The 25,239-nt window shown below is 45.3% G+C and overlaps 1 protein-coding gene across 6 annotated transcripts in view; it reads right to left on the reverse strand.

Annotated features, from left to right (window-relative positions):
• Positions 1 to 5,597: 5,597 nt before the first annotated feature.
• The window catches only part of SPATS2L (spermatogenesis associated serine rich 2 like), a 159,378-nt gene continuing 139,736 nt past the window's right edge, over positions 5,598 to 25,239 (reverse strand). For all 6 annotated transcript variants that reach the window (XM_036254037.1, XM_036254042.1, XM_036254040.1 and 3 more), the window contains 5 exons: positions 21,761 to 21,819; positions 15,378 to 15,487; positions 12,478 to 12,580; positions 9,246 to 9,466; positions 5,598 to 6,488 (listed from right to left, as the gene is read on the reverse strand). In XM_036254037.1, coding sequence (XP_036109930.1) covers positions 6,096 to 6,488; positions 9,246 to 9,466; positions 12,478 to 12,580; positions 15,378 to 15,487; positions 21,761 to 21,819 — 886 coding nt within the window. In that variant the 3' untranslated portion in view covers positions 5,598 to 6,095. The remainder of the gene's footprint in view (positions 6,489 to 9,245; positions 9,467 to 12,477; positions 12,581 to 15,377; positions 15,488 to 21,760; positions 21,820 to 25,239) is intronic.

Consider the following 25,239-nt stretch of genomic DNA (forward strand, 5'->3'; position numbering starts at 1 on the left):
CCAAGGCCCCGGCTCTTCGACACACGTTTGGCCTCTTCCTCTAGGGGCTCACTCCATCCCAGATGAGCTAGTCTTCTGAGGCTGCAGAATTTTCATTTACTTATTAAATATTGTTGCAGTACTTTCTAACAGTATGCCAGTTATCAACGCTGCTTCCTGGTTCCAAATCCACTTGTCATTGCCTGTGATCCTGCACTGGCCCCACAGCACTTCTATTCAGCCAGCTGGCTTGGTCATGGGAGGGACACTGCAGGAGAAAGGGGCTTCCTGCTTTAGTCTGGGTCCATATTCTTGCTTCTGCAGCACTTGGTTGGGGGGTGGGACCCCCAGAGGCCCTCACCCCAGCAAGTTTCAGCAGCAGCTTCCAGTCCCCTGCTGGCTCCCCAGACAATTCAACAGTGCCCCTGCGGGTGTTTTCCTGGCGAGTTCTGCAGGCGCATCAGCTGAATACCCGGTGCGTTCAGTGCATCCTTGCAGTCCAGCGGGCCCCTGAGCGGGCCAGCTCCTCTAGGGGAAGCTCCCTGGTTCTCCGGTGCCCCGGGGGGTGCCTTTTTGCTTACCAGCACCTCAGGGAGCTTCTTGCCCTCTAATGGGACACAGCCACATCCTACCCCACAAGGTCAGAATCTCAGCCTTGGGGGGTTGGAGTGGGGCAGGGTAGGTGCTCCCAAACTTGTCGCCTCCTGAGCACTCTGCCTCAGCTCTAGGTCCACTTCAGCTGTCCCTGTATCTGCTATTCCTGTACGCTTTAGTAGCTAATCCCCTGTTGCTAATTATTACTTCATACATAAAATATATATAAATGTACATACATAAAAATTTATATGTACATACATAAATTTTATATATATAAAGCTTCCCCATATAAATTTATAAAGCTTCCCCATTCAATTACTCTGTGGTTGGTTACGGACTCCTGATTGGAACCTGACCCATACAGAGTGCCAGGTGTTACTCCAAGTGCTTTGCAAATATTAGCTTACTCGGTCCTTATGACACCTTCTCGAGGTTACGAGCTCCTCGTGCACATGGAGAAACCGAGGTAACGGGATGTTTAGAAACGTGCCCAAGTTTAGACAGCCAGGAGGGTGGGGCCTGAATGTGAATCCTGTCTGCTCCTGGGGAGGGGCTCCAGCTGCTCTGCTCTCTCCATCTTCTCCGGGTGATTTTGCAAAGTCATTTAGACTCCAGAATTTTCTAGGAGCACTGGAGTCGATCACTCAGATTTGCTCTCTCTTCCTTGTACTTATTGAGTACCTGCTGTGGGTCAGGCATTGTCAAAGGGGTAATGACATCATTGGCCAGCTTGCTACATGATGATAGCACAGAATGTGTGTGTTCTCTCAAAGACTAGGAATAGGTAAATATAATTCCAGCTTAAGTATCTAAAGTTAAAAATAGGATAGTTATCTGTGTTTGACAAGAAGGCTTTTTACACGTATTTCCTCTAGGAATTCTTTGGTTATTGTTGCAGTCATAGCTCTGAAATACAATTATAAAAAAATTCTTACCCAAGGATATTTTTTCACTGATTTTTAAAGATAGAGTGGGAGGGCCCTGGCTGGTTTGGCTCAGCGGTTAGAGCATTGGCCTGCGGTCCGGAGAGACCCGGGTTCAGTTCCAGCTAAGGGCGCGTACTTCGGTTGCAGTTTGTCCCCGGCCCTGGTTGGGTCGTGAGGGTGGCAACCACTCGATGTGTCCCTTTCACATCGATGTTTCTCTCTCTCTCCTCCTCCATCTGAACAAAATACTGAAAAATGTCCTCGGGTGAGGATAAAAAAAATAAAAAGATAGAGTGGGTGGGAGGGAGGGAGGGAGAGAAACATTGATGTGAGAAAGACACATCCATTGGTTGCCTTCTGCATGACCTTGATGGGGGCCAGGGATCAAACCTGCAAACGAGGTACGTGCCCTTGACTGGGAATCGAACCCGAGACTCTTTGATCTGCAGGCCGATGCTCTAACTGCTGAGCCACACAAGCCAGGGCTGAAATACATTTTTTTGTGTGTGCCAGAAATCTACATACTTTCTCAAACACATTTGCTTCAGAATTTATTTATTCTCTATAAAAACTGTGTGGCAATTTCTCCTGTGAAACTTGAACTCAGTGGCAGCACCAAAAGCTCTGCTGAGCTGAGGGAAGCAGAGCTCACAAACAAGGGGCCTCTGAAAATCAATCACCAAAAGTACTTTGTAAGAACCTTGTGTGACGAGAGCACACTGTGCACGTCTCGGATGGCATGACCAGACCCCGAGTGTGGTGCCCACGGAGCTGCTGTAATGAGATTACTCGCTGGTTTCGGTGGATCTGCTTCCTCGGACTGGGTCTGGGTTCTTGGAAACTAATGATAGACAAAAAGCTTCCTTAGGATTTGAAAACTTGTAAAAACCAAAAGGGCAGGAAAAGAAAAATCATTGTAATAGCTCACAATGAACAGTATTAAAATTGTGCTTCAAATTGTGAGGTAACAAGAGAATCCCTGGGACTTAGCAACTTTTCATATTTTCTTCTTGCAAGATTAGAGCCGTTACATTAGCTCGGTACTTTCAGGAAAATGCTGGATCAATGTATTAGCCAATCAAATTATTATTATTGTTGTTGTTGTCCTTGCTATTTTATAGTTTCCTTAGGAAATTTGTGAGCCAGTGACTGGCTTTTTCTCTTTTGCTTTATTTTTGGTATCTGGCAGCAACCTGAAACCCTAGACCATCTGTGCCTGAATTTCAGGTAGGCCACTGGAACAAGTGTGGTAAAAAGGGGCCATTAAGTATTTCATAGATGCTTTTGCTAGATGTCCGCTGGGAAATGACACTCTCATCATCTCTAGACACAAGAGGGCGCTCTAAACAGGCAGTACTGTAAGTAGGAGGGCTGGAGGGAAGCAGGAAGCTTAAGGGTGGTATTGCATTCTGGCATCTGCCTGTCTAGCTGCTCTCTCCCTTCCATTCCCCCCTCTCCTCACTTGTGCCAGGAAAAGAACTGCCCAGACCCTGGATTCCCTCCTGCGGTTAAATCAAGACTGAAGCTCAAACCTAAACTTTCAGAGTCAAAATTCCCCAATCTTTCTTTGGCAAAAATATGTAGGTTGCTTTTAGTCTGAAACTTTTCCTGGTAACCTCATTTGATGTCGCTTCCCCAAGAATGTTCAGTTGGAATCCCTGTTTCTGATGCCGGTGGAATTGAACTGCTGTGAGCTGAGCTTTGCATTGGACATGGCGTGTTTCTGGTTTCTTCCCCAAACTTTCTATTAATTTACTTTTGTTACAGATGTTTCTCTCCTTTTCCCCACATCGACACCCTCCTCCCGATCCTCTCCCCCTCCCCCAAACTCTTGTATGGCCTTTATTGAGGCTCGATTTTGTACTGATTTGTGTGTAACTTCCTGAGCTTTGCAGCATTTACCTCCCCCCCACCCCCCCCAGGAGAGTCTCAACAGCACAGAGCTGGAGTATATAGATTCTCAAATGAAATGTAAATGTGCAGTGTAATTGGGAATCCAACAGGGAGCTTTGAATTTCACAAATGGAGTCTTGATACAACATAGGTGAGTTTGAAGTTATTCCATCTTCATGGGAATTAAAATGTTTTAACCTCTGCTAGAGAAATGTTCGAGAGAGAGGAACAGTTTCTTCTGGCTGTTGTGCATTAAGCAGAAAGATCAGAATGCTCATAGCCCGTGGACTTTTTAAAAGAGTTTAAAACGGTTTAAAAGAATAGCAGAATTTGACCCAGATCTCTAGGGTCGCACCAATGGGTCCGCTGGAACAGATGAATACTGTTTAGTAACATAGTATTTCAATGTCCTAAAATTGGCACCAAAACACTGAAATTACCATCTCAAAATATAGACTAGTAAATGCTCATGTGCCCAGGGTCTACAAGGCAAAATCTAGGAAAAAAATAGTCAGGTCTAAACACTTTTTTAGCATTTAAAAAACATTTTTTTCTTTATTGATTTTAGAGAGGGAGAGGGAGAGAGAGAAACATTGACGAGAGAGAACATCAACTGGCTGCCTCCTGCATGCCCCCCGCTGGAGATTGGGCCCACAACCGGGACATGTGTCCTGACCGGGAATCGAACCAGCGACCTCTTGGTGCATGGGTGCATGCTCAGCCACTGAGCCACACCAGCCAGGCACTGTTTTGCATTTTTTGTTGTTGTTGTTGTTTCTTTCAGTGAACTGGGAGAATTTGCTGTGTGTTTAGGAATGTGTTTGAGCTTTTTTAACCCCCAGGGAAACTTCACTGGGTCCAGATTGAGGGCAGCTGGGTCCAGCCCTGCCAAAGGCAGGTGCACTCCCGACCTGGCAAACCTTTTGCTTTCCTATTGCAAGAATTATTTGACTCATCTTTAAAGCTGTCACATATAAACTGACATTTTCCAGTGGCGAGCCAACTCTTGCTACACAAAATTTGTGCAAAGTCCTTCTGTCTTGTAAAATTTAAATTCAGGACCTCAGATGGAGTAAACAGGAAAGGCAGTCCAGAACATTTATCTTTCTTATTTGAACAAACAGCTCTTCCTTCCTTCCCAGAATGTGACTTAACATTTAAAATTCCTATTAAATCTCTGGATACACCGGAGACCTCAGAAAGCCCTCTACAGAGAGAGCAAACATCCTCCCGCACTTGGCAGAAGAAGAAACGAATGCTTGCGTGGCCTGCAGGCTCAGGGATGGGTGGAAGAGAACCACTGAACCTCCATGGCCAGAAAATGTGAATGTTGAGCTGAAAAACAAGCATTTGCACTTTAAAGACACCAACAAATCTGCAGAACACATGGGAGTTTGATGGGAAGCAGTGGTAAAACCGAGCTTCCCTTCAGTCAAAGATAGGGACTTGGGGCTACTTGGGGTTTGGGTTCCCCAAGGTACCCATTCTCCCTTCCTGAGGTCACAGAAGCCCTTTTCCACACTGCCCCATGTGCTTCTGGAGAGCTGGCCACAGCGCAGCCCCAGGACACAGGATGTGGGGGTGGGGCTGGAGGCTGATTAACCTATGCTAATTAGTACATCTCATTTGCAGTTCCCTCCCCCACTTTGATGATTAGTTTAGGGCTGAGCCTATCAGCCCTCTAGGCCAATGATATGATGTGGAAGACACCTGCTCCACGAGGATGCTGCTGGAAAGCTTCGCTCTTCTGGCCAGTGCAGGAGATGAATTTGACTCTTAAGAGCAAGGTGGCCAATTGCTGCTGTTCTGAATACAGCGTCAGCCTAAGGAGGAAGGGAGAACTGAGATAATCAAGGGAAAGTCCTGGTCAAATTGCACCCAAGACATACTTTGACCTGGACTTTTCAGTCACTGAGCCAGCCTTTATTGAGCTGGGCTGAGCCGAGGTTTATGGTACCTGCAGCTAAGGTTCTAAACTGCCACATGGTATCCAAAATGACAGGGTGTTCATCCATCTCTAGTGTGTGGAGTACTGGCTGGACCAGTGTGAGGCATTATTTTTTCTGAGAGAACATTTGTTCCAGGAGAAGCAGCGTTGTTCAGAGCTACATGCCCCAATCTCTCGTCTCCCAAGTTTTCTTGACAGTACCACACATACAGTTAGTAAGAAAGTGGGCGTCAATAAAAGAAACGAGCCAGGTGTCAAACGCAGCATATTTTAATTTGTTTCAAATAAAGCAATATATGTATATATATATATTTCAGAAAAACACCAGATGTTAAATTCTACAAAAGCGCATGTGTCCTCAGCAGATCATGTTTGTCTGATCAATTAGAATTTTTTTTTTCAACATTAACTCTCTAAAGACGATCAATGGACTGACATCACTGCTACAACATAGGTTGCTACCGAGCCTCGGATCGTTAGCCACGTGTTGATTCTCCTAACAAATGAGTAAATACCGCCTGGCTAAACTGCTGCAGTGTCTCCATGAGAAAAAGCATCCACAGATCAAGCAAAGCCATGAAAGTTATGAAGCAAGCTAGAGCTGATTATTAGAATTAGTAAAAATGATTAAGAGAGGATGACAACCATACAGGGTTCGTCTATTCTGATTGACTCTCTTTTGGCAGCGAATTGGGTCAGCACCTCGGGCAGGGAACCAAAACTGAGCGAAAACTGCTCTTTTGTCTCCTCGCTCAGGCCACCAACGTCACCGCCGGGACGGAGAGAACCGCCGCATCCGCGGAAACTTCTATTCTGCTGGGACAGAGGTTGCACTGTGAAACCCGGGGGACGCTGCCCCGGAAAGGCCTGGCCTCCGCGCTGTCCGCGGCGTGCTGCCTTCGCCGGGGCTTCTCCGCGTGGGCGGGGGCCTCGGGGGCCTTGGTCCCCAAAGAGGCCTCTTGGTTTTTGGCGCCGCCTTTGTTTTTGGGACGGAAGCCATTGTGTGGCTGTCTTCTGTGTTCGTGGCGGTTGCTGCCCTTCCCCATCGCATCGGCGTCGGCCCCGCTGACCTGCGGCTTGGCGGACCCGTTGAGCCTGCTGTGATACTGCGGGTTGAATCTCCGTCTTTGGCTGGAAGCCCCATTCTGAAAACACAGAGAAGGAGACAGGTATGAGATGCCGCCGGCCACCCAGGGCACCAGTGGGCTTCAGGGAAACGTGGTCTACGGCACGGGCCAGCTCTCCTACACCCCAGAACAGGGCGACACGCAGCTGAGGCCGAGCCGAGAACCCCTCCGGCCTGGAGAAGAGTGGACGGTCTTGTGGGCAGAGCTCCAGGGCAGTTACTGCTGCGGAGAGAGGTTACAGAAATATAGGACAGACAGAGCAAGAACCGGGCGAATACAGGAAAGTTTAAATAAAACAGAATGAAGAGTAGCACAGAGCAGGGCAATGATGTTCTCCACGATGGAAATTTCGGGGACAGTCTGTATAGACCATGTGTAAGAATTCTGATTATATATATGAAGAAAAATGTAAAATTCTGTTTGTAATTTTTCTTCTCCCAAACCGTTTTTTTTTTTCTTTCTTTCTATTTTATTTCAAAATAAATATCATAGTTCAAAAATGTTATCTTGGGTAAACACCGAGATGAGGTGTATCTGATAGATCTTGGTGAGATGCAGAGGTGATGGGTATTTTCCCATTTAGTTCCTTTTCTAAACACTGCAGCGGTCAGCCGGTGGGCTCCGAAGCGTCACAATGAAAAACGCCTTCAACACCCTGGCAACTGAGAACATGAAGGGACGGTAGGAAGGAAGCAGTGGGCCAGCGTGGCTGTGCCCCTTGATGGGAAAGCTATCTGAATTCCTTAAGATCAATAACAGCCAAGGTTTACTGAGCTCAGTGTGCCAGGTACCATCTCATTTATCACCACAATCACCCTTTAAGATAAGTTTCATTTTATAGAGGAGGGAGAAGCATTTAAGGGACTTACCCAGGTCTTTTGTTAGAAAATGTAAAGCCATTCTGACTTCACAGACCTTTATTAAAAATCAAACTTCTAGTATTTAAAACGTGTAATTTGCCCAGCTCGCGTGGCTCAGTGGATTGAGCGTCACCCCATGGACTGAGAGGTCCCGGTTCAATTCCCCGTCAGGGCAAATGCCCAGGTTGTGAGCTTGATCCCCAGTAGGGGGCGTGCAGGAGACAGCTGGTTGATGTTTCTCACATGGATGTTTCTCTCTCTCTCTCCCTTCTTCTCTCTCAAAAAATCAATAAAAACATATTTTAAGTAAATAAAAGGTGTAATTTTATGAGTTACAAATATACATAAAGTTCTTAATTTGTGTACTGTGACTGGGTGGCGTAGGCTTAGGGCCAGACCACAACAGCAGGTCCACACACCACCTGCCTGAACATTGTGTCTTCCCACCTCCGGCGTCACCACACATTGTGAGGGGCCCTCGCACACATCAATGAGGCCACTCCAGCCTGCACACCTCAGCTTTGTCCCCAGCTCCACAAATAATCACCCTGTGGACCTAGGGGTGTGCAGAGTGGTAGTGTGGTCCTCTCCAGGGAAGTGGTCCGAACAGGGAGGGCAGGCTTGAGGCCATTTGGGAATAGAATTCCAGGACCTCAAGTACTTGGAGCACTGTCCAGAAAGGAGGACAGATTCTGGGTAGTCATATCTCCTTGGTCTCACCCTGTAGGGAGGGCCATGGCTCGAGGAGGACCAGAAGGGGTTACTCTAAAGCCCTTGCCTGGTCTATAGTGTTCTAGCTTAGATGTATATTTCAACTTCGATGAGCCATCGCCTGCAATGTGTTGGTGAAAAATGGTAAACCCAGCGAGCTGGAAAGTATCTATGTGGATGGCATTTACTCTGGCCTTTTTCGTTCTGAAAGACACTGTGAAAGGGAGACTCAGACTCAGTATTAGACTTTAGTTTAGGGTTTAACAATGAGCAAAGCTATAAGGATGTATTTAGATTACAAGGAAAACAATTTGATTATGATCTTAAAGCTATGCATATATGAAATGCTCCTCGTTTAAGCACGATTTTAAAGTTCATGCAGACATTCAGGGCCAGAGAAATGCCCATGAGTGTCATGAATGAGAATTCTGAAAGACTGAGACCATGAAATCCAACAGGGCACTTGTCAAAAACCAGCATTTTGGAAAACTTAACTGTCTTCAGAGCACGCCTGGCTTCTGTATCATCAGGTCCCATTTCTGGTTCATTCTCTAATGATAAGGGGGAGATCACTTCTTAAAGATACAGTGGAGAAGCCAAAGGAAGACTGCCCTTTGGACACTTTTATTTTTAGGGGACATACTAGATAAGAATTAGTAATGTCATTTTGAAATGTGAAAATAAAAGCCCAGGAGAAGAAAGAGAAGTCTGAACTAACTCTGGCCTCTTACTGATAAAGTGAACGTAAGCAGGAACTAAAGAATCTTAAAGGACAAGTGCTGGATTTCCCCGCACTGAAGCCAGGTTCTGAATCTCGTTCCCACATCTGTGGGAGTCCCTTCCACATGGGGGCCAGTTGGGGGGACCCGGGATGGTGGCTCTCAAGGGCATGCGAGCAGCTGTCTCTCATTAGGTGGACTCTTAGCTAACGCTGACAGGATGTACAAAGCACTTCCTGCACGTGGAAAGGCCCCTATGAAATACAGACTGGATGGAGCTGGGAGGCCCAGAGGCCAGCCAGGCAGATGGAGGCCCGAGGCCGGCGTGCTGCTGGAGGGGGTAGGGTCTGGGTGGGAGTTCAGGAAGCTCTGCGCCTAGCAGTTGCTATTTTCTTCCTCTGCAAACCAGTGGTTTCTTCCTGGCCCCAAGGACCAGGGCCTGCAGGACCCCTGGAGGCAATGCAAGGAGCCTCCAGAGCACTTACCTGCTTGTTAGGTGGCATGGCCTGGTGAGAGCTGTCTGCGGTGCTGGGAAGGTTGCTGGCCATTTTAGGGTTTGCAGCTTTACCCTCGGAGGGCTTGTTGTGATTGGATGATTTCCGGGTAAAGTTACTCTGTTTTCCAGAGGCTGCTGCATGAGCCGTCAGCAGGGGCAGCAGGGAGCTGCAGGGAGTTCTTGAGGAATAGTTGTTCTTTGGATGTGTAACTGCAACAAGAAGGCAGGAGGCATTAAGGGCTGTGCCCCGGGCAGCTGCCTCGGTAACCCATTAGGAGACGGAGCTTCACAAAAACATTAAGAAAATTTTTTATTTTTAAAGTTGTCATGCGAAAGGGCAGCTTGGTGCGTAGAGACCACCACATTTCTTTTGTGAGAACCACTGAACTGAGATTATAGCATAATCATCCAAGTTGGGAGTCGTTTGTAGGAAATAAGACATGTCTGAGCAACTTTATATATATTATTCCTTAGGTCCAGAACCACCCGGGGAAGATGGATAATGAAATCCTGAAGTGCCCACTCGGCCCTGTCCGTAGATGGACCTGCCTCTTGGTTCCCCACGATCAAGCCCGCTCTTGCTGTCCTCAGATCCTTTGGCCAGTTGGTACTCAGAGTGCAGAAGACCGGGAAGCACATGGCCTCTTGGCCATCAGAGCCATGGTGTTCTGAGAGCACGGGCCTGGGGTGAGACGAGTGTCAGGGATTTTGTCACCTGGGTTGTACATATCCCCCGACTCTAGGGCCAGACCAGAAGATGCCCTAAAGCATCTTAGATTCCATTAGAGCTACATTTTCTGGTCTTTTATCAACCCCATTTCCTTCAGCCCCGCTGCAAATCTGCACCAACTCCAACACTGAAGCCAGTGCAGGCTAATCAGCAGGTCCCTGCAGGGCTCAGGCAGGTCTGTTCAGTGTTTATTACCACCGTTCATGGCGGTGTGAAAGGGGGGTGTCTGATGGTGACTTCTGTGTGATTATGCTGGCCCGAGGCCGAGGGAACCAGCCCAAGGATAAGGTCGTGATTCCCTCCCACAGCTCACCGGAATCTGACTGCCAGCTGGAAAGCAAGACCTCTGAATCTTAAAATTTTCACTAATTTTTAGAAGCAATTTTCTCTGCTTTCTGTGTTGGTTCAGACTTCATCCTAGGGTTCTCCCAGAGGATTAGGAGTGATACTGGGGGCCAGAGAACATGGGAAGCGGAAAAGACAGGGGTGTATCTCTAGGCTGTCCGTCTGATAGGTGAGCGGCAGGGGCACGGTGGGGGCTGTGCAAACATCCCGGGATTTCCATTGCTCTTGTGCTCACTAGATATACTTCCATGGGGGTCCTAACTTCCTACAGCTCAGAGACCACTACTGCTGGTCCAGTAGCTGTGGGCTCTCAAGATGCTCTCCACAAAGCCGGGAAGGAAGGGGCCTTTGAGAGCCACTGTCTCCAACGTGGGGGCCGTCTTCATGTGGACCCCTGGAATTCGGGAAGGGATGGTTCCTCCCCAGATGTCACTGGGAGTGCTCCGGAAGGAAGCAGGTGAAGCTGCACCTCCCACCCCTCGGATGGGTGACAGTCACTGGGCATCAGGGTCTCCCTTCTCGTCAGGCTAAAGTAAAAACTAGGACGAGCAGTTAAAAGTCCAATCGTAAACCAGACTGTTAGCTTTTTTAGAGGTGGAGCAAACACTGAGGGTAGAGAACAGTAAACGGATAGATTCTTTCTTAAGGGAGGGAGTGTACAGATAAAAAAGAATAATTAAAATCAGATAATTGCTGAAGCTATGTGAATAAGGATGTTCACAGCAGAGGTTATTTTAATGGTAAAAACTGGGTTTTTACCACCATCAGGGGACTGGCTGCATCAATTTTATTTAAATAAATTATGGGTTAAATACGTTGGCATGGAAAAGGTCAACCATATATTGTGAAATGATAAAAACAAATCATATTATTGTATATGTATGTAGTATGGTACAGTAAACTATAGTATGTGGTATAATATGTGTAATATATAATTTACACAGACCATATGTGCATAAAAAGTGTGAAGGACACATCAATGTCATGTCATATTCTATTTAATATAGTTCTGTAACTTTTAAATCAAGGTTATATATATATATTTTTTAATTTATTTATTTTTGTTACAGATGTTTCTCCTTTTCCCCCATTGACACCCTCCTCCTGTTCCCTCCCGCCCCATCCCCCCCAGCATTGTTGTCTATGTCCATTGGTTATGCTTATATGTATACGTTTTTTGGTTTATCTCTTCTTTTTCCCCCACCTCCTCCTCTAAAGTTTGTCAGTCTGAACCCTACTTCCATGACTCTGGGTCTATTTTGTTCATCAGCTATTTTGTTCATTATATTCCACAAATAAGTGAGATCCCGTGATACTTGTCTTTCTCTGACTGGCTTATTTCGCTTTGCGTAATACTCTCCAGGTCCCTCCATCAAGCTTGTATTTTATACACTCAGGAAAAAAAAAACAATTTCCACTTTGACAAAAAAAAAAAAAAAAGAAAAAAAAAGTGCAGCCAAATCTCAATTTTTCTGCTGACTATGAGGCTGTGGATGTCCCGTGTCCCTCACTGCTCCTTCTTTCCTCCTTGTGGCCGTCCTTAAAGCCACCTGAGTGCCCGTTCCCGCCTCCTGGTGGGGGGCTGGAGTAGGGGGAGAGGATCAGCCAATTTTGTTGCACATTAGCTGCTCTAATTAAGGCTTAATGGCGAACAAGACGAAAGCTAATGGCTGAAGCGAAGTCTGTCGTTATCTGCAGGTTTCACGGGGCACAGAATGGGCGGTGCAGGCCCGGCCGAGCGGCACACCCACCACGGCCTTCCCGGCAGTGGCCGTGGCCGTGGGCTCCAGCTTACTCGGAAGAGCGCCCTCAGAGCGACAGGCCTGTCCTGGAGAAGCAGGCTGCTTGAAATGAGAGAGGCCGTTTTTCTGGCAGTGCTTAAGAAAAGTTTGCAAGAGGTATAAACTAGTTGACCTGTTCGTTCTGCTTAATAAATCCTGGGGATTTACTGATGGGCAGTGGCATTTGAAGACTCTAAGTTCAAATCTTGACATTTCTCGTGACTTGTGTCATGACCTTAGATCATTAAATCTTGTTAGACCTCACTTGAGCCCCCCTGGGGACCGCACGCCTGACATTTCCGATCTCGACTCCGAATAGCACCAGGCTTACTCACAGAATTATTTAGCAAGTATGCAAAACTCACTTTCTCCGCAGAGCATGATTTGGGCCTTTAGCTGTTCAATGTCACAGGAGAATCGGGCAGCTTTCCCGAGCTCTTCATCATATTTACGCTCGCTGACAAAGTGCTGGAGGAAAAAGTAAAGCAGAGGTTCCGTACGACAGAAACGACAGGCTCACTGCAGACACGTTCGCCCTGCTCTTGCGCTACTACTGATGGTGTTAGCCAGGTGGGAGCCAAGCCAGCTCACTGTGAGGACCCTCCAGCGGACTGGGCTCTGACCTGCCGGGAGCCTGTTCGCCTCCCTGTCCTGGGAACGCGTGCGAGTCCCGTCCTTCCCCTGCCTGGCCTGAGACCACACGGTGATACAGGCAAAAATGTGTGTGGACTCATCTATTTAACCATTTCAGCACCCTCACCCTCCTTCCAGTGTTTCATGTCCCGCTGTAAGTTTCTGGGTTGCATTCGGGCAGTTTTCCTAATTTGGCCGATGGCTCGCTCAGGTATTACTGCTCCTCAAGAGAAAACATGCCATCCTTCCATAGACACCCATCTTTACTTTAATAGGGAACCAGGAAGTCCAGGCAGCCTTTAGTAACTAGAAAACACGGTCTTGGTAGAATTCCAAGTGCTGTTAAGGGAAGTGGGAAAGAGATTATTTTTCAATTCATTTGAAATTAAGATTTATGTGTAGATGACAGAGTGAGAAATACAGAAATAACTATGACTCAGTTCCTCCTTGAGTTTCCCAGAGGGTTCACCACATGGCAGGGAAACAGATACCATTAAATGCAACACAGGGCAGAACGTGGTAGGTGCTTCGGGGATATCAAAGAGGAAGAATTGTTTCCCACTGAGGGGAAGGGGGCTATGTAAGGGAAGCCTTTGAGCTGGAGCTGGGGAAAAAAACAGGCCAAATTCTTAACAGATAATCTCATTTTCATCTGATCCCAGTATTATGAAGTCAGTACTATTATTATCTCTATTTTACAGAGCGAGAATTGAGGTTCTAAGAGTATGTAATTTATCTGAGGTTGCAAGAGCTAGACTTTCACCCCAAAGCCAGTGTTATTAACCACTTTATGTTCAGTGGGATTTTGACAGGCAGAGATGGAACTTGGAAGATGAACACATTTCAACAGATGAGGAGGCTGGCAACTGTGGATTCCTCACTCCACGCTCTAACGGCAGGAGAGAGAAGTTGGAATATAGACACTGGAGTCCAGCTGTGGTTTTATTCTGAGGGGAAGGTCAGGTCTGCTCTGGGGCTATAACTTCGGTGTTGGGTGGCTGACCAGGCTGAAGGGACAGTGGAGGCAGAAGGACTATTCAGGAGGCCATGGCGACTGAGTGAGTGGGGACCAACAAGGCCAGAGAAGAGAAGGTGAGAGAGAAAGACCTGTAGAGCCCTGGCCGGTTTGGCTCAGCGGTTAGAGCGTTGGCCCGTGGACCAGAGAGTCCCGGGTTCAGTTCCCGCTCAGGGCATGTATCTCGGTTGCAGTTTGTTCCTGGCCCCGGTTGGGGTCGTGTGGGTGGCCACCACTCAATGTCTCTCTCACATCGATGTTTCTCTCTCTCTCTTTCTCCTTCTCCCCCTCCTGCTCTGAGGATAAATGCAAAAATGTCCTTGGGTGAGGATAAAAAAAAAAAGACCCTTAGGGGTCCTCATCTCCCTCTTCCTTCTCATGCCCAATCCAAATGGAGGAGACCGAAAAGTACTTTCTGGCATTCCTGACCAGCTTTATGCCCAGATGGGCAGACAACTCTACTTAAAAAGCCTGTAGCAACTGTGTCTTCAAAGTACTCTGGTTCCCAAGAAGTAGGTCAGAAGCTGGCGTGTGCGTGCGCGTGCGCGTGCATGTGCGTGTATGTAGTATACTGGGGAAAAGGAGGGAATAAGGGGAAACTTATAAACTAGAACTTATTGTTTTATTGTAGATACTTATTTTTGCCTTTATGGTAACCACTTCTTCTAGTAACTATACCCCCACAGTCTTTGTGGGGGGGGGGGTCTGTCAATCCAGACCTCTCGGCTCAATGGTGGATGTGACTCAGTGGAGGTCAACCAGAATCTCTCTGGGACTTGAATCGAGTTGGGTGGCGCACAGCTGACGGTGCCTGGAGGTCTCTCTCCGATGGAGCCCTGAGGAGTGCCTGGCAATCACTGCTGCCTGCATGACCCAGGGGCCGCCCAGGTTTCTGCCTCATTGTAGCTCGAAGTCTTCAGATCACACTCTGCTTTGGTGAGCTACACTCATATTCTTTCAGATTTTACTTGTTCTTGAGGCTGGCTAGTCAGGGTCTGTTTCTGTTGCTTACCACGGAAGAAGTCTACTAAACACATACCTGTGGGTGGTATCCTTTTTTGTGTGTGTGTGTGGTATGTGCCCCTAGCGGGAACCGAACCTGGGACTCTCTGGTCCGCAGGCCAACGCTCAACCCCTGAGCCAAACTGGCCAGGGCTGGTATCCTTAATAAATGGGCAACTAAGTGGGACAAGGACGTAGGAAAGACGTCTCCACATACTGCGCGTTCTTTAGAATCCTTACTATTACACTAAATTCATACTTAGTGTGTTCACATGGTGTGTTTATATACATACACATAAAGTACTTATGGTGAAAATAATATCCCCCTTCCCAGCTATAATTCACGGTTGAATACATTTTATTTAGGTCAGTCCCCATTGGCTAAGAAAATAGCTTGTACCTCCCTCTGTATTAATATGCCCCTTCAAACCACAGTATACTTAAATATAGTGACTAGAAGGTTCTTCACTCTCCTGTACTCTATTTCGGGCTTGTTTACGGGAGCGGGGTGTGTGATGGTGGGTGCTCAGAGAGCAGCTCTCTCTGGGTGCAGCACAAGCATGATGGGGGCAGACCTCTGGCCCAGGACTCAGGCTGTGATCGCGTGGAACTGACCTTGATTTCTGCCCTGAGTTCGGCCAGCTGCATCTCTGCCATCTGACTGGCCAGATCAGTGAGTCTCTTCAGTTCTTCTGCTTTTTTCTGACGAGCAGTCAGGATTTCCACTGCCAAATAGGAAGAAATACGTTAGGGCCAGAGATTGAAACATATTAAGTGACCTAATTTGTTGGATCAGTTCTCTCTCCGCAGACTGATCACTCTGTTGGAGCATGACTGTTTTCTGAGTCGGTTACTGGGGCAGGTTTGTGGTTGGTGCTCATTACCAACCAGCCATTTCTGGATGTCCTTACCCACCCATCCCAAACCAAACATGAGCCTTCTGATTCACTGCACACCCACAGTCTTCTTCATTTTCCTCACTGGCATCTGGTCTCACTGACTTAATTTGGACTTTTAAATGTGTGCATTACTCAGAACGGCTATTTCCAAAAAAGACACTTATTAAATCCTATCTGAGTGGTATTGCAAAGACAGGGAGTCCATTAAGCAAAATCCATTATTTTATGTGCTGTACTTTTAAATTCTAACAGTGCCAGGCTTTCTGAACTTTCATACATTCTCATTTAGGGCAACGAGCTGTGTTATTGAAATATGACATAAAGGTTGTACTTGATTAGCTTTTTGTAAGCTAAAAATGCCTCTTCTTTTGATACTCTGCAGATATGTTTTCATTTTGCAATCAGATCGAAGTTCTAGACCAGAGTGTCCTGTCCTTGTTATGAGAGTCCCTAGTGGAAACATCTCCAGGGTGAGCCAAGGCCCTTTTGAACTGGATTCATGTGTACTTTTTAGCATCTGCACACATGGCGAAGACAGCAGGGAGCTCCTCTCTGGCACCACATTTCATACATCTGTCAGATGAACTAAAGATTCAGGTAGCCCACAGGTTCGTGTGTTGTGTGTGTGTGTGTGTGTGTGTGTGTGTGTGTGTGTGTGTGTCTGTTTCCCAAAAGAACTCAAAAGCAATGAATACAAACCTGTGGGGTGAGATTTAAATATGATGTCCTATCTTTCAATAGATAGACTTGTAGCTCTCTAATTCAAGCCACATATGAAACACCTTCATTTCTTTTGGACAAGCGTTCTGAGTGATGAGAAAGGAGAGGTCCATCTGACTAAGATAATATGCACTTCAGATTCACATTTCATTCTCGGCTGAACAAAGGGCATTTGCTTCGTGATAGACCCCATTCACAGCATACATGCAGAGCCAGACAGTGTGATTTCTCATTGTAAGAGATCTTACTTTATACATGTCAAAAACGTTACTTTAAAAATCCCAAAAGAAGTTCAGAAGCAATCAAGAGTTAAGAGTTCCTGCAAATCACGAACCATTCTTCAGACAGACTGAGAAACATTATCTTTTTATGCTGATATCAATGCTGAGATGTCAATAAAATAAGAAATCTATAACTCAGAAAGCCTCATAGTCTGCCAAACTACTCTAAGCATGCTTTAATTATTTACCAGGACCTCCCCATGCCTCCCACTTACAATACCACGTAGCGGGGCACAGGCTGCTGATCTCTGCCTGGCAGTCTTTTAGAATACAGAAGAGCCAGTGAAAAACGTGTCCCAAAGATGAAAGTGAAGGGAATTTTCATCTGAACAGAGACAGTGTATTACTGAATGATGTCCCAGGTTACCCAATCAGACCAGAGGAGATAAATAAGTGACCCAGTATCACTTTTGGCTACAGAGTACATATGTTTTGTTTGGTCCACACATGACAAGTTAATTTTTCAAATTAATTGCCACATTTGAAAATCAGGAGAGTCCATTTGAAAGCTAGATTTCTGACTTCTCTTAAAACATTGGACTTCCTGGCCAGAGTTGTCGAGCATTTCCAGGTAGCAACAACTGGCAAGAGCTGAGAATTTGGTGCCCTTTTCAGATGACGCATGGGGCTCATTGTGCCTGGTCCCTCCCTGTCTTGTTTGGCTGATTAATGTTACCTGCCTGGCTTCTGTAACAGGCCTCTTCAATCACAGCAGAGACGGAACATGTAGTTATTTGTGTCCACAGCACCAAGGGGCTGGTACACAGTGGGTGCCCCACATGTTTGCTGAATGAAAGATTGAATGAATGAACCAATCCATTACTTAGAAGGAATATGCAGAGAAGGATAGAAGTTCCCTTCTACAGGGGCCACTTAAGAATGTCTAGTCCGGCTGGTGGGGCTCAGTGGCTGAGCGTCAACCCATGCACCAAGAGGTGGCCGGTTCGATTCCTGGTCAGGACACATGCCCAGGTTGTGGGCCTGATCCCCAGTGTGTGTGTGTGTGTGTGTGTGTGTGTGTGTGTGTGTGCGCGCGCAGAGGGTGGCCAATTGATGTTCTCTCTCATGGGTGTTTCTATCTCTCTCTCTCTCTCTAAAATCAATAAAGAAAAAAAATAAAAAAACAAAAAAGCATGCTTATGACTCATACCTTTGATTCATTATTTGTTTGCTATTATAATTCAACTTATGGATGGGACACTAATGTCTGGAGCATGAGAAAATTATTTTTGAGTAAGAAGATGAAACAAAGTACTTTCTTCTTGCAAAGACTGAAAAAAAAATCTGAAGGCCCAGACTCGACAAGCAGCTAGTAGTGGTCAGCAGACCCTGAGTGACAACAGTTAAACAGATCCAACTTTTCTTAATGGATCACTTGTGGGCCTGGTAACAATTAAGGGCAATTGTTCTTTTTGATTAAGTAGAAGTTGGGCATTCACACCAAACAAAAGATTTTGTAGAAATAGATATAAATGGATCCTAAAATAGGAATGCAGGTGCAAGATCACCAATAAATTCTTAGTTTACATTCATGCAAATGTGCATGGAAATGAATATTTTGCATCAGCAAGTGTTGGGATGAGTTTTACATATAGTCTCATTAACATTTCAAAGCCTTTTCTTATGAAAAAGGCTTAAAACTGGAGATCTAAAGCTACATTCTTTGGCGGGGAGGCAACACTTTTCACCTCAAAACATCAATCACAGAGATAAAATGCAAAAACAAAACCAGATCAGATCCTAAAATGCACTGATCCTAAAATATAAAATAGAATAATAAGTATATTTTGAAAGCACCGTCCTTTGCTAAAACTGTAGAGGGAACAGTTCCATACAGCCTTAGATTCCACTGCATTCAGGACTTGATTAATATTATTTAGGTACTTTCATAAACAGTATCTGGTAGGCTGAAATCCATTTTCTCAATAGGATTTATAAATTCCTTCAAGTTTCTGAAACACATGGGAAGCTTGCTATTACTGCTTGAATGACAGAAAATTTTAGGGCTTCTCAAATAATACTCCTTAACGGGGGTCGGGGGGAGTATATACTTGAAATCTTGGGGGGCCTGGGAGCTGGGGTAGAAGTAGCTCTTCAAGCACAAAGAGTCTTTGAAATCCTTTTTATTCCTAAAAAAATTCTTGTGAATTTTTCATTTTATTTCACAATATATGTGTTCCTATTAATACAAAGTAATGTTTTCTTCCCCCATCTCTTGTGAACTCGACACTCCAAGAATGCCTAGGTGGGCCTTCCTCCCTGGAGCGCAAGGTCTGAGACCACAGCACTGCGACAGCCGGGCTTCTTCATCTGTGAAGTGTAATAATCCTAACACCTGTGGGGTTATTGCGAAGTGGAATGAAATAACTATGTGAAGTGTTTAGTATAGTACATTCAAGAAAAGCTCACTACAAACATTATTAATAAAGCGAGATATATTCTTCTGGAATATACTTCCTCTTTTTGTGATTACATCAATGTTCACTGATATTGGATCCCACAGCCTACAGACACTGACTTCATTATAATGGTTTAACAAATATTATGAAGTACCTGCAGCCTTCTCTGTGCTGGGCTAGGTGCCATGAGGAATATAGGAGCTTATGTTATAATTGAGGAGATATGGTTTATCTGCTTGTAGGGAATAAAAAATACTCGTGAGACAGTAGGTAAGCAAGCTCGAGTGGCCGCAAAGACATTCCAGGACTCTGTAGAGACAAAGTCAGTGGTTGCTTCTGTCTGTGGAGACGTGCAGTGGACACAGGCGTGTCACAAGAGAGGCTGCCTGACCCCTCTGAGCTGCACCTCTGACTGCACAGGAGGGACCGGCTAACTTCTTCACTGAAGAGCTTTGCCCTTTGCACACACACTGTCAGGCACTGTGCTAAGGGCCTGGTATGTGTTTGCTCATTTTATCTTTACAATAGCTGTTTGAGATAGATATGACTCTCATTCCCCCTGTTCTGATATGGAACCAGAGACCTTGAGAAATAACAAAATGGTTCAAGGTCACACAGCCAGTCAAGGGGTAGAACTTGGATTTGAACTCAGTTCTGCTTGCCTCCACTGCTTGCAAACTGGCCTTCCCAGGGCCCTGGGCAGTTCGAAAGCCAGGAACTGCAGCGCCAGTTACCGAGGTGCGGCAACTCCTGTTCTGGCTAGCCTGAGCGCCCACAGGTGGCTGTGGCTGTCTGTCCCAGTCGCTCACAGTGCTTAGCGCACCAGGAAGCACGCAGTAAGTGTTTATCGACTGAGTGAGTTGTAAAATCGGGATGCTCCCCAGAGATGCTTCAAACTCCATAGGTCTTGGCACCTAATATTGTCCCAAGAAGAAAGAATGAGCACATGAAATTGCAGGTGTTTTGTTAACCACTTAGAAAGTGATGTGCTAGCAACTTTCTATTTTGGTGCTAGAGAAACATTTGTGTCTAGGTTGGTTCTTATCATTTTCACCAATAGGGCATGAAACTGAAAAGGAAAAATGAGCTTTACCTGAGAAACAGGAAAAATCCGGTCATGTGGAAATCTACTTTTACTGAAGAAACCAACAAATTTCGTAAGAATAAAGCAGTATCTCAATCAAGGGGTTTGTGTGACTACCTAAATATTCCACAATTAACCCTGGATCACATTTAGTTTTATTTAATAAAACCTGCTCTATTTTAGATCCTAAATTTTGTTTAAAATTATTTAGAAAAATTGGGAAACAAAAATAATGATAGCTATTTTCCAGAAAGGGACTATTGAATTATGGCCAAGGACCAGGCGAAAAAAATATAAAAAGAATGAGGAATCTGGTCTCATCCTTCAGTCTGGTAAAAAGAAATGCATTGCTGTCAAAGGTAAAGGAATTTAGCTGAAATCGGGTTGGGGTGGCAGACTGCCATTTATCTAATTCATGAGATAAAATTTCGGTAAAGATGAAGAATTTAAAGTGCTCAGGAGGTAAGAACTGTGAAAGTAAATTCTAGCTTAAAAATATAGTCTCAGGGTTCCCATTAACATAGCAGACTGAATTCAATAATGAGAGGGCCTGGCACGATCATTTGTGGTTTGTGTTGAATCTGATTGTGCAATCTTGTCTCAGTTGAAATTTTCAACCCATGGACCTCAGCCTATTTGAGATGGTAAATCTGCCCTACTAGCTGTCAAGTAACTTCAGAACAGTAGACAGGTTTAGAAATAAGTATGAAAATAGTAAGATAAATCAAACCCAGATATTTTGTGTTAAAATTAGGAAAAGTTTTGCAATGATCAAGATCATCTAAGAGTGTTCATTACTTAAATAGAGTGTCTGGTACATTAAGCAATCTCACTTGTGATTTCAATTTGAAACATGTGTTTCATTTTCTTTGGAGGTGTCAAGTTGGCAGGTGTCAGAGAATTTAACTAAGTTTGTGAACAGAACTGGAATGTTTTACGAAAACTTCACTGAGTACATCTCTAAGTCTGAATTATTAATCTTATAAAAATTGCTTAAAATCTTGGAATACTTTGCCCATTAGGTTTGTGAGTTTGCCTCGTCAGGCATCTGAAGTGTTCAAAACAAATATATATATAATATATATATATATTAAATTCACAAGTGTTATTCAAAATATTAAGAGGAATTTAAGTGAGTTTCAAATGGAACTAATTTTTGTTAGGGAAGTTTAATTTGTCAAACTTGAGTTAGTTGAATCTAAAAAAGACCAAGTGCAGAGGACTGTGTAAGTTGCACAGCAAGATTTGTAAGTTGCGAAGGCTTAAAAAATATGTTTAAAAATTTAATACTACATTTAATGTCATTTTAAATCCAACTAACTGTAAGTAGTCCATTATAAGCACCCAAGTCCCTTTGGACTTGAAATAGTTCAACTGACACCTATTATTTGCTAAGTGCCTATTCTGCCCAGTGGGTGCTACTAGTCTCCTTTGCCACATGAGGTTACCGAGGTTTTCAGGGGCTAAGTGATCTACTGCTGAAGGTGACAGCTCATAAGCCAGTCTTCCCATGTGAATTTTAGGACCCCATTCAGAATCACTGTCAGTCTGACCGACAGACTGCTTCTGCTTCTGATTGGGAGGCTGCCGATCCAGCAACTGGCTGTGTACTTACTGGCTTCTTCTTTGACTTGATCCATTTCTGCCATTAATGAAACTTCTTTGTCAATGATGCTGGGGGAAAAAACAACCAAAACAAAAATAAAGAATGCTTAATCAAAGACAAACTTTTAATAAGCACTGGAAGTAAAAGAAAGATTATTTTCATTAAACAAAATACAAAATTACCATAAATATTTCTATGTTACAATGCCAGCAGCACACTCTGCTTTTCCAGAATGAGGCAATGTGGAAGGGATGCTCCCAAGTATTACATAGTGACATCTGCTGATTAAATCATTGTCAGCAAGTCTAAAATAAAGCCTCTCAGGGCTTTCAGAATGGCACTGCTTTGAATTTAAATTTGGGAGTATTTCTGCCCTACGAATTCCGAAGTTTCAAAACAATGTAAGAAGTATTTAAAAAGCTGACACCCAGGTTATCAAGGCTGGTAGCTCTCAAAGGTCTCCTGCTTCACTTTCCCAGATTCTGGCTGGGAGGGGGGTGGCTAGGCCCAATTCTGATGCAGATGGTCCTGGGATGTTCTTTGAGAAATACTGTCTGGATTGATCCATCCACATGCTCTATGATATGAGCCTGTGCCTCTCATTCTCCGGAATAAGCACTTCAAGCATCTTCAAATTAACGTTGTTCTATTATATTTATTTTTTTTTTGGTTAGTCTTTTGAAAAGGTACTACCCATATAAATTATCTGTCCAAAGGCTCATTTTTTCTTCCCTCCTGACTCCTAATTCCCCTCCCAGAGGCAACGCATCATCAGCAATCTCTTATATATCCTTGACACAGATTTTTATGTCTATGTAAGCAGAGATGCCACATGCCTTTCATTTTCATTTCAACCACAGGTATCTCAATATATATCTAAAAAAATAAGGACTTTTGGGGACTATAACCATATTACAGTAATACCTAAAATCATTAACAATAGTTAATCTTATCAGATATTGAATTTCCCTAATTGTCCCCAATTTTTTTTTTTTTTAGTTATTTTTTATCCTCACCCGAGGACAGTTTTCCATTTTTTGTTCAGATAGTGTGGGAGAGAGAGAGAGAGGAAGAGAGAGAGAGAGAGAAACATCGACATGAAAGGGACACAACGAGTGGCTGCCACCCACACAACCCAACCAGGGCCGGGGACAAACTGCAACCGAGGTACGTGCCCTTAGCGGGAACCGAACCGGGTCCCTCTGGACCGCAGGCCAACGCTCTAACCGCTGAGCCAAACCGGCCAGGGCTCCCAAATTCTTTTAAAACAGTTTGTTTGAACCAGGATCTAAATAAGGCCTGTTCATTATAATTGGTTGACTGTCTCTTAAATCTGTTTTATTCTATAGATTCCCTCCCATCCTTTTCCCCCCTCCTTTGCATCCATCTGTCGAAGCAGCCAGGCTGTTTGTCTTACACAGTTGTCTAAGGTCTGAATTTTGCTGACTGCACCTCCGTGACATTATAGAGCCCATTCTTTCATATTTTCTGTTCATTTGCTATGAGATACAGAAATTTGATTGGATTCGGATTTGTTTTTCATTTCAGAAGGAATACTTATGTTATCTACTTCCAGTGGCAGACACATAATGACACAACACCTTATAAATATTCCTCCTGAAAAAAAAAACCAAAAACCCTGAATGTATTCAAATTTCTGTATCTTGTAAAAAAATGTGTAGGCTATGCAAAGGAAATCTCTATTTTTTAGGGTATTAGCCGCCATCCCTTCCCCAGTGGTGTGCAGAAGGGTCGCCGCACAGGTTTGGGATGCTACCAGGAAAACCACACAGAGCACTAGAAACGGGGAAACTGACAGAACCTTCATGCACCGAGCAAACATTGGCTGAGTGCCCGCCGTGTGCCAGGCCCGGTGGTGGGGCTGGGGATACGGCTGTGGATGGAAAAACCCCACCATCCTTGTGGAGCCTGCACGGTTTTTCAGAGAGCTGAGAGAGAGAAGGCGAGAGGATCTGTTAAAATCCTGGGGAAATAGTGAGAATCAGAAAAGGAATGAAAATGATGATGGCAAGAAGAAATTAGTGTCCCGCCACCCCCAACCAACCGACAGCTCCTAATGAGTCTCCAGGTTTAGAGAGCATGAAGAAATGCCCGCCCACGATGCAAGACTGGGTGCCTTTGGACTCCCGGTGTGTGTGGGGGGGAGCAGATTGCAGAGGGAGCACCAGGACAGCCTCACTGTCCCCACCCCCTTGTCCCCAAAGGAGGCCACAGACCCTGGAGGCTGGAACCCTGCAGCCTGTGTATGTGTTGATTGGGGAGAATGGTGTGGGAAGGAGCCTTTGCAAATTCTTTACACGCTACAAAATCATGGCACATTTTTGTTGATTAAATTTGTTGACATAATTATGTGCCCAGAGATTTACAAGATGGACACCAGGGGTATAATATATCCCAGGTCTGACGCACATTACACATAGCTAGAAATTCACGCAATGGCTAGTTCCGGCCTTCTGGGCTAGCGACTGCAGGAATGAAGGTTATACACAATAAATTGTTAATCTGCTTAATGCCCACTTGAGGATGTGAAAAAGCCTGTGGAGTTGGCATCAAACCATGCTGCTATTCCTCTGGGCATTTCAACAAAACATTGTCCTCAAGCTTCTTAGTAATTCAAGTGCTGCTCTGTACGACTGCTTTCAAAACTCATGCGGATCAAGGCAGGCCAAGGAACCTCTGCTGAGTCAGCACTAGTCCGAACCCACGATCTGAATGCAAACCAGGATGGGCTGCCGGCCTGAGACAGCTCCTGCTGAACCTCCCTCAAGGATCTCAGAAAGGGGCGCCTGAGCGTTTTTTCGCTTCTGCTTTCAAGGCAGCAGGCGTGTGCAAGGGAAGAGCTGTGGGAGGCGGATGCAAAGGCTGGAGGAGTAAAGGCCAGCCTGTCCTCTGGCAGGCTGCCAGCCAGCAGCCAGCACCGCAGCAAGCTGAGCTCCAGGGTCCAGGAGGAAAGACTGTCTGAAACCTTCCGGATGCCTTCAGGGCCCGGTCGCATCCAGCTTCACGAGGAATTTCATCAGTGCCATTTGCAAGTCCTACTGCATCTTCTTAGAGGTACCAGGGCAGGGATACCCACTGAGGTGCTGCCTGGTGAGAGACAACTGTGTGGGCTGGACGAGGACAAAGAGTGCCAGGCGAAACCCTGGGACGGAGACGCCAGCTCTGGAGGGCTGGAGGGAGGGCCTCTGAGAGCAATGACATCAGAGTTGGTGAGTCACAGAAAAATCACTGACAGTGTCACCAACCACATTCCCACAGGGGAAGCAGAAAGGTCACTTGCTTGCTTTTGAGGTGAACCTGTGCAGACATATCAGCCCTAAGATCTCTCCGAATGAGAGCTGATCATAGCTATCACATCCCGAGTGCTTACTACGTGCCAGGCACGTTGAAATAGAGCACCAGGGCCTTGGCACCCGCCCTTCCCTCTGTTGGAAAACAACCCTGCTCCCCAACGCTGCCTTACTTCA

Source organism: Molossus molossus, unplaced genomic scaffold, assembly GCF_014108415.1.
Source record: "Molossus molossus isolate mMolMol1 unplaced genomic scaffold, mMolMol1.p scaffold_m16_p_11, whole genome shotgun sequence".
NCBI lineage: Eukaryota > Metazoa > Chordata > Mammalia > Chiroptera > Molossidae > Molossus > Molossus molossus.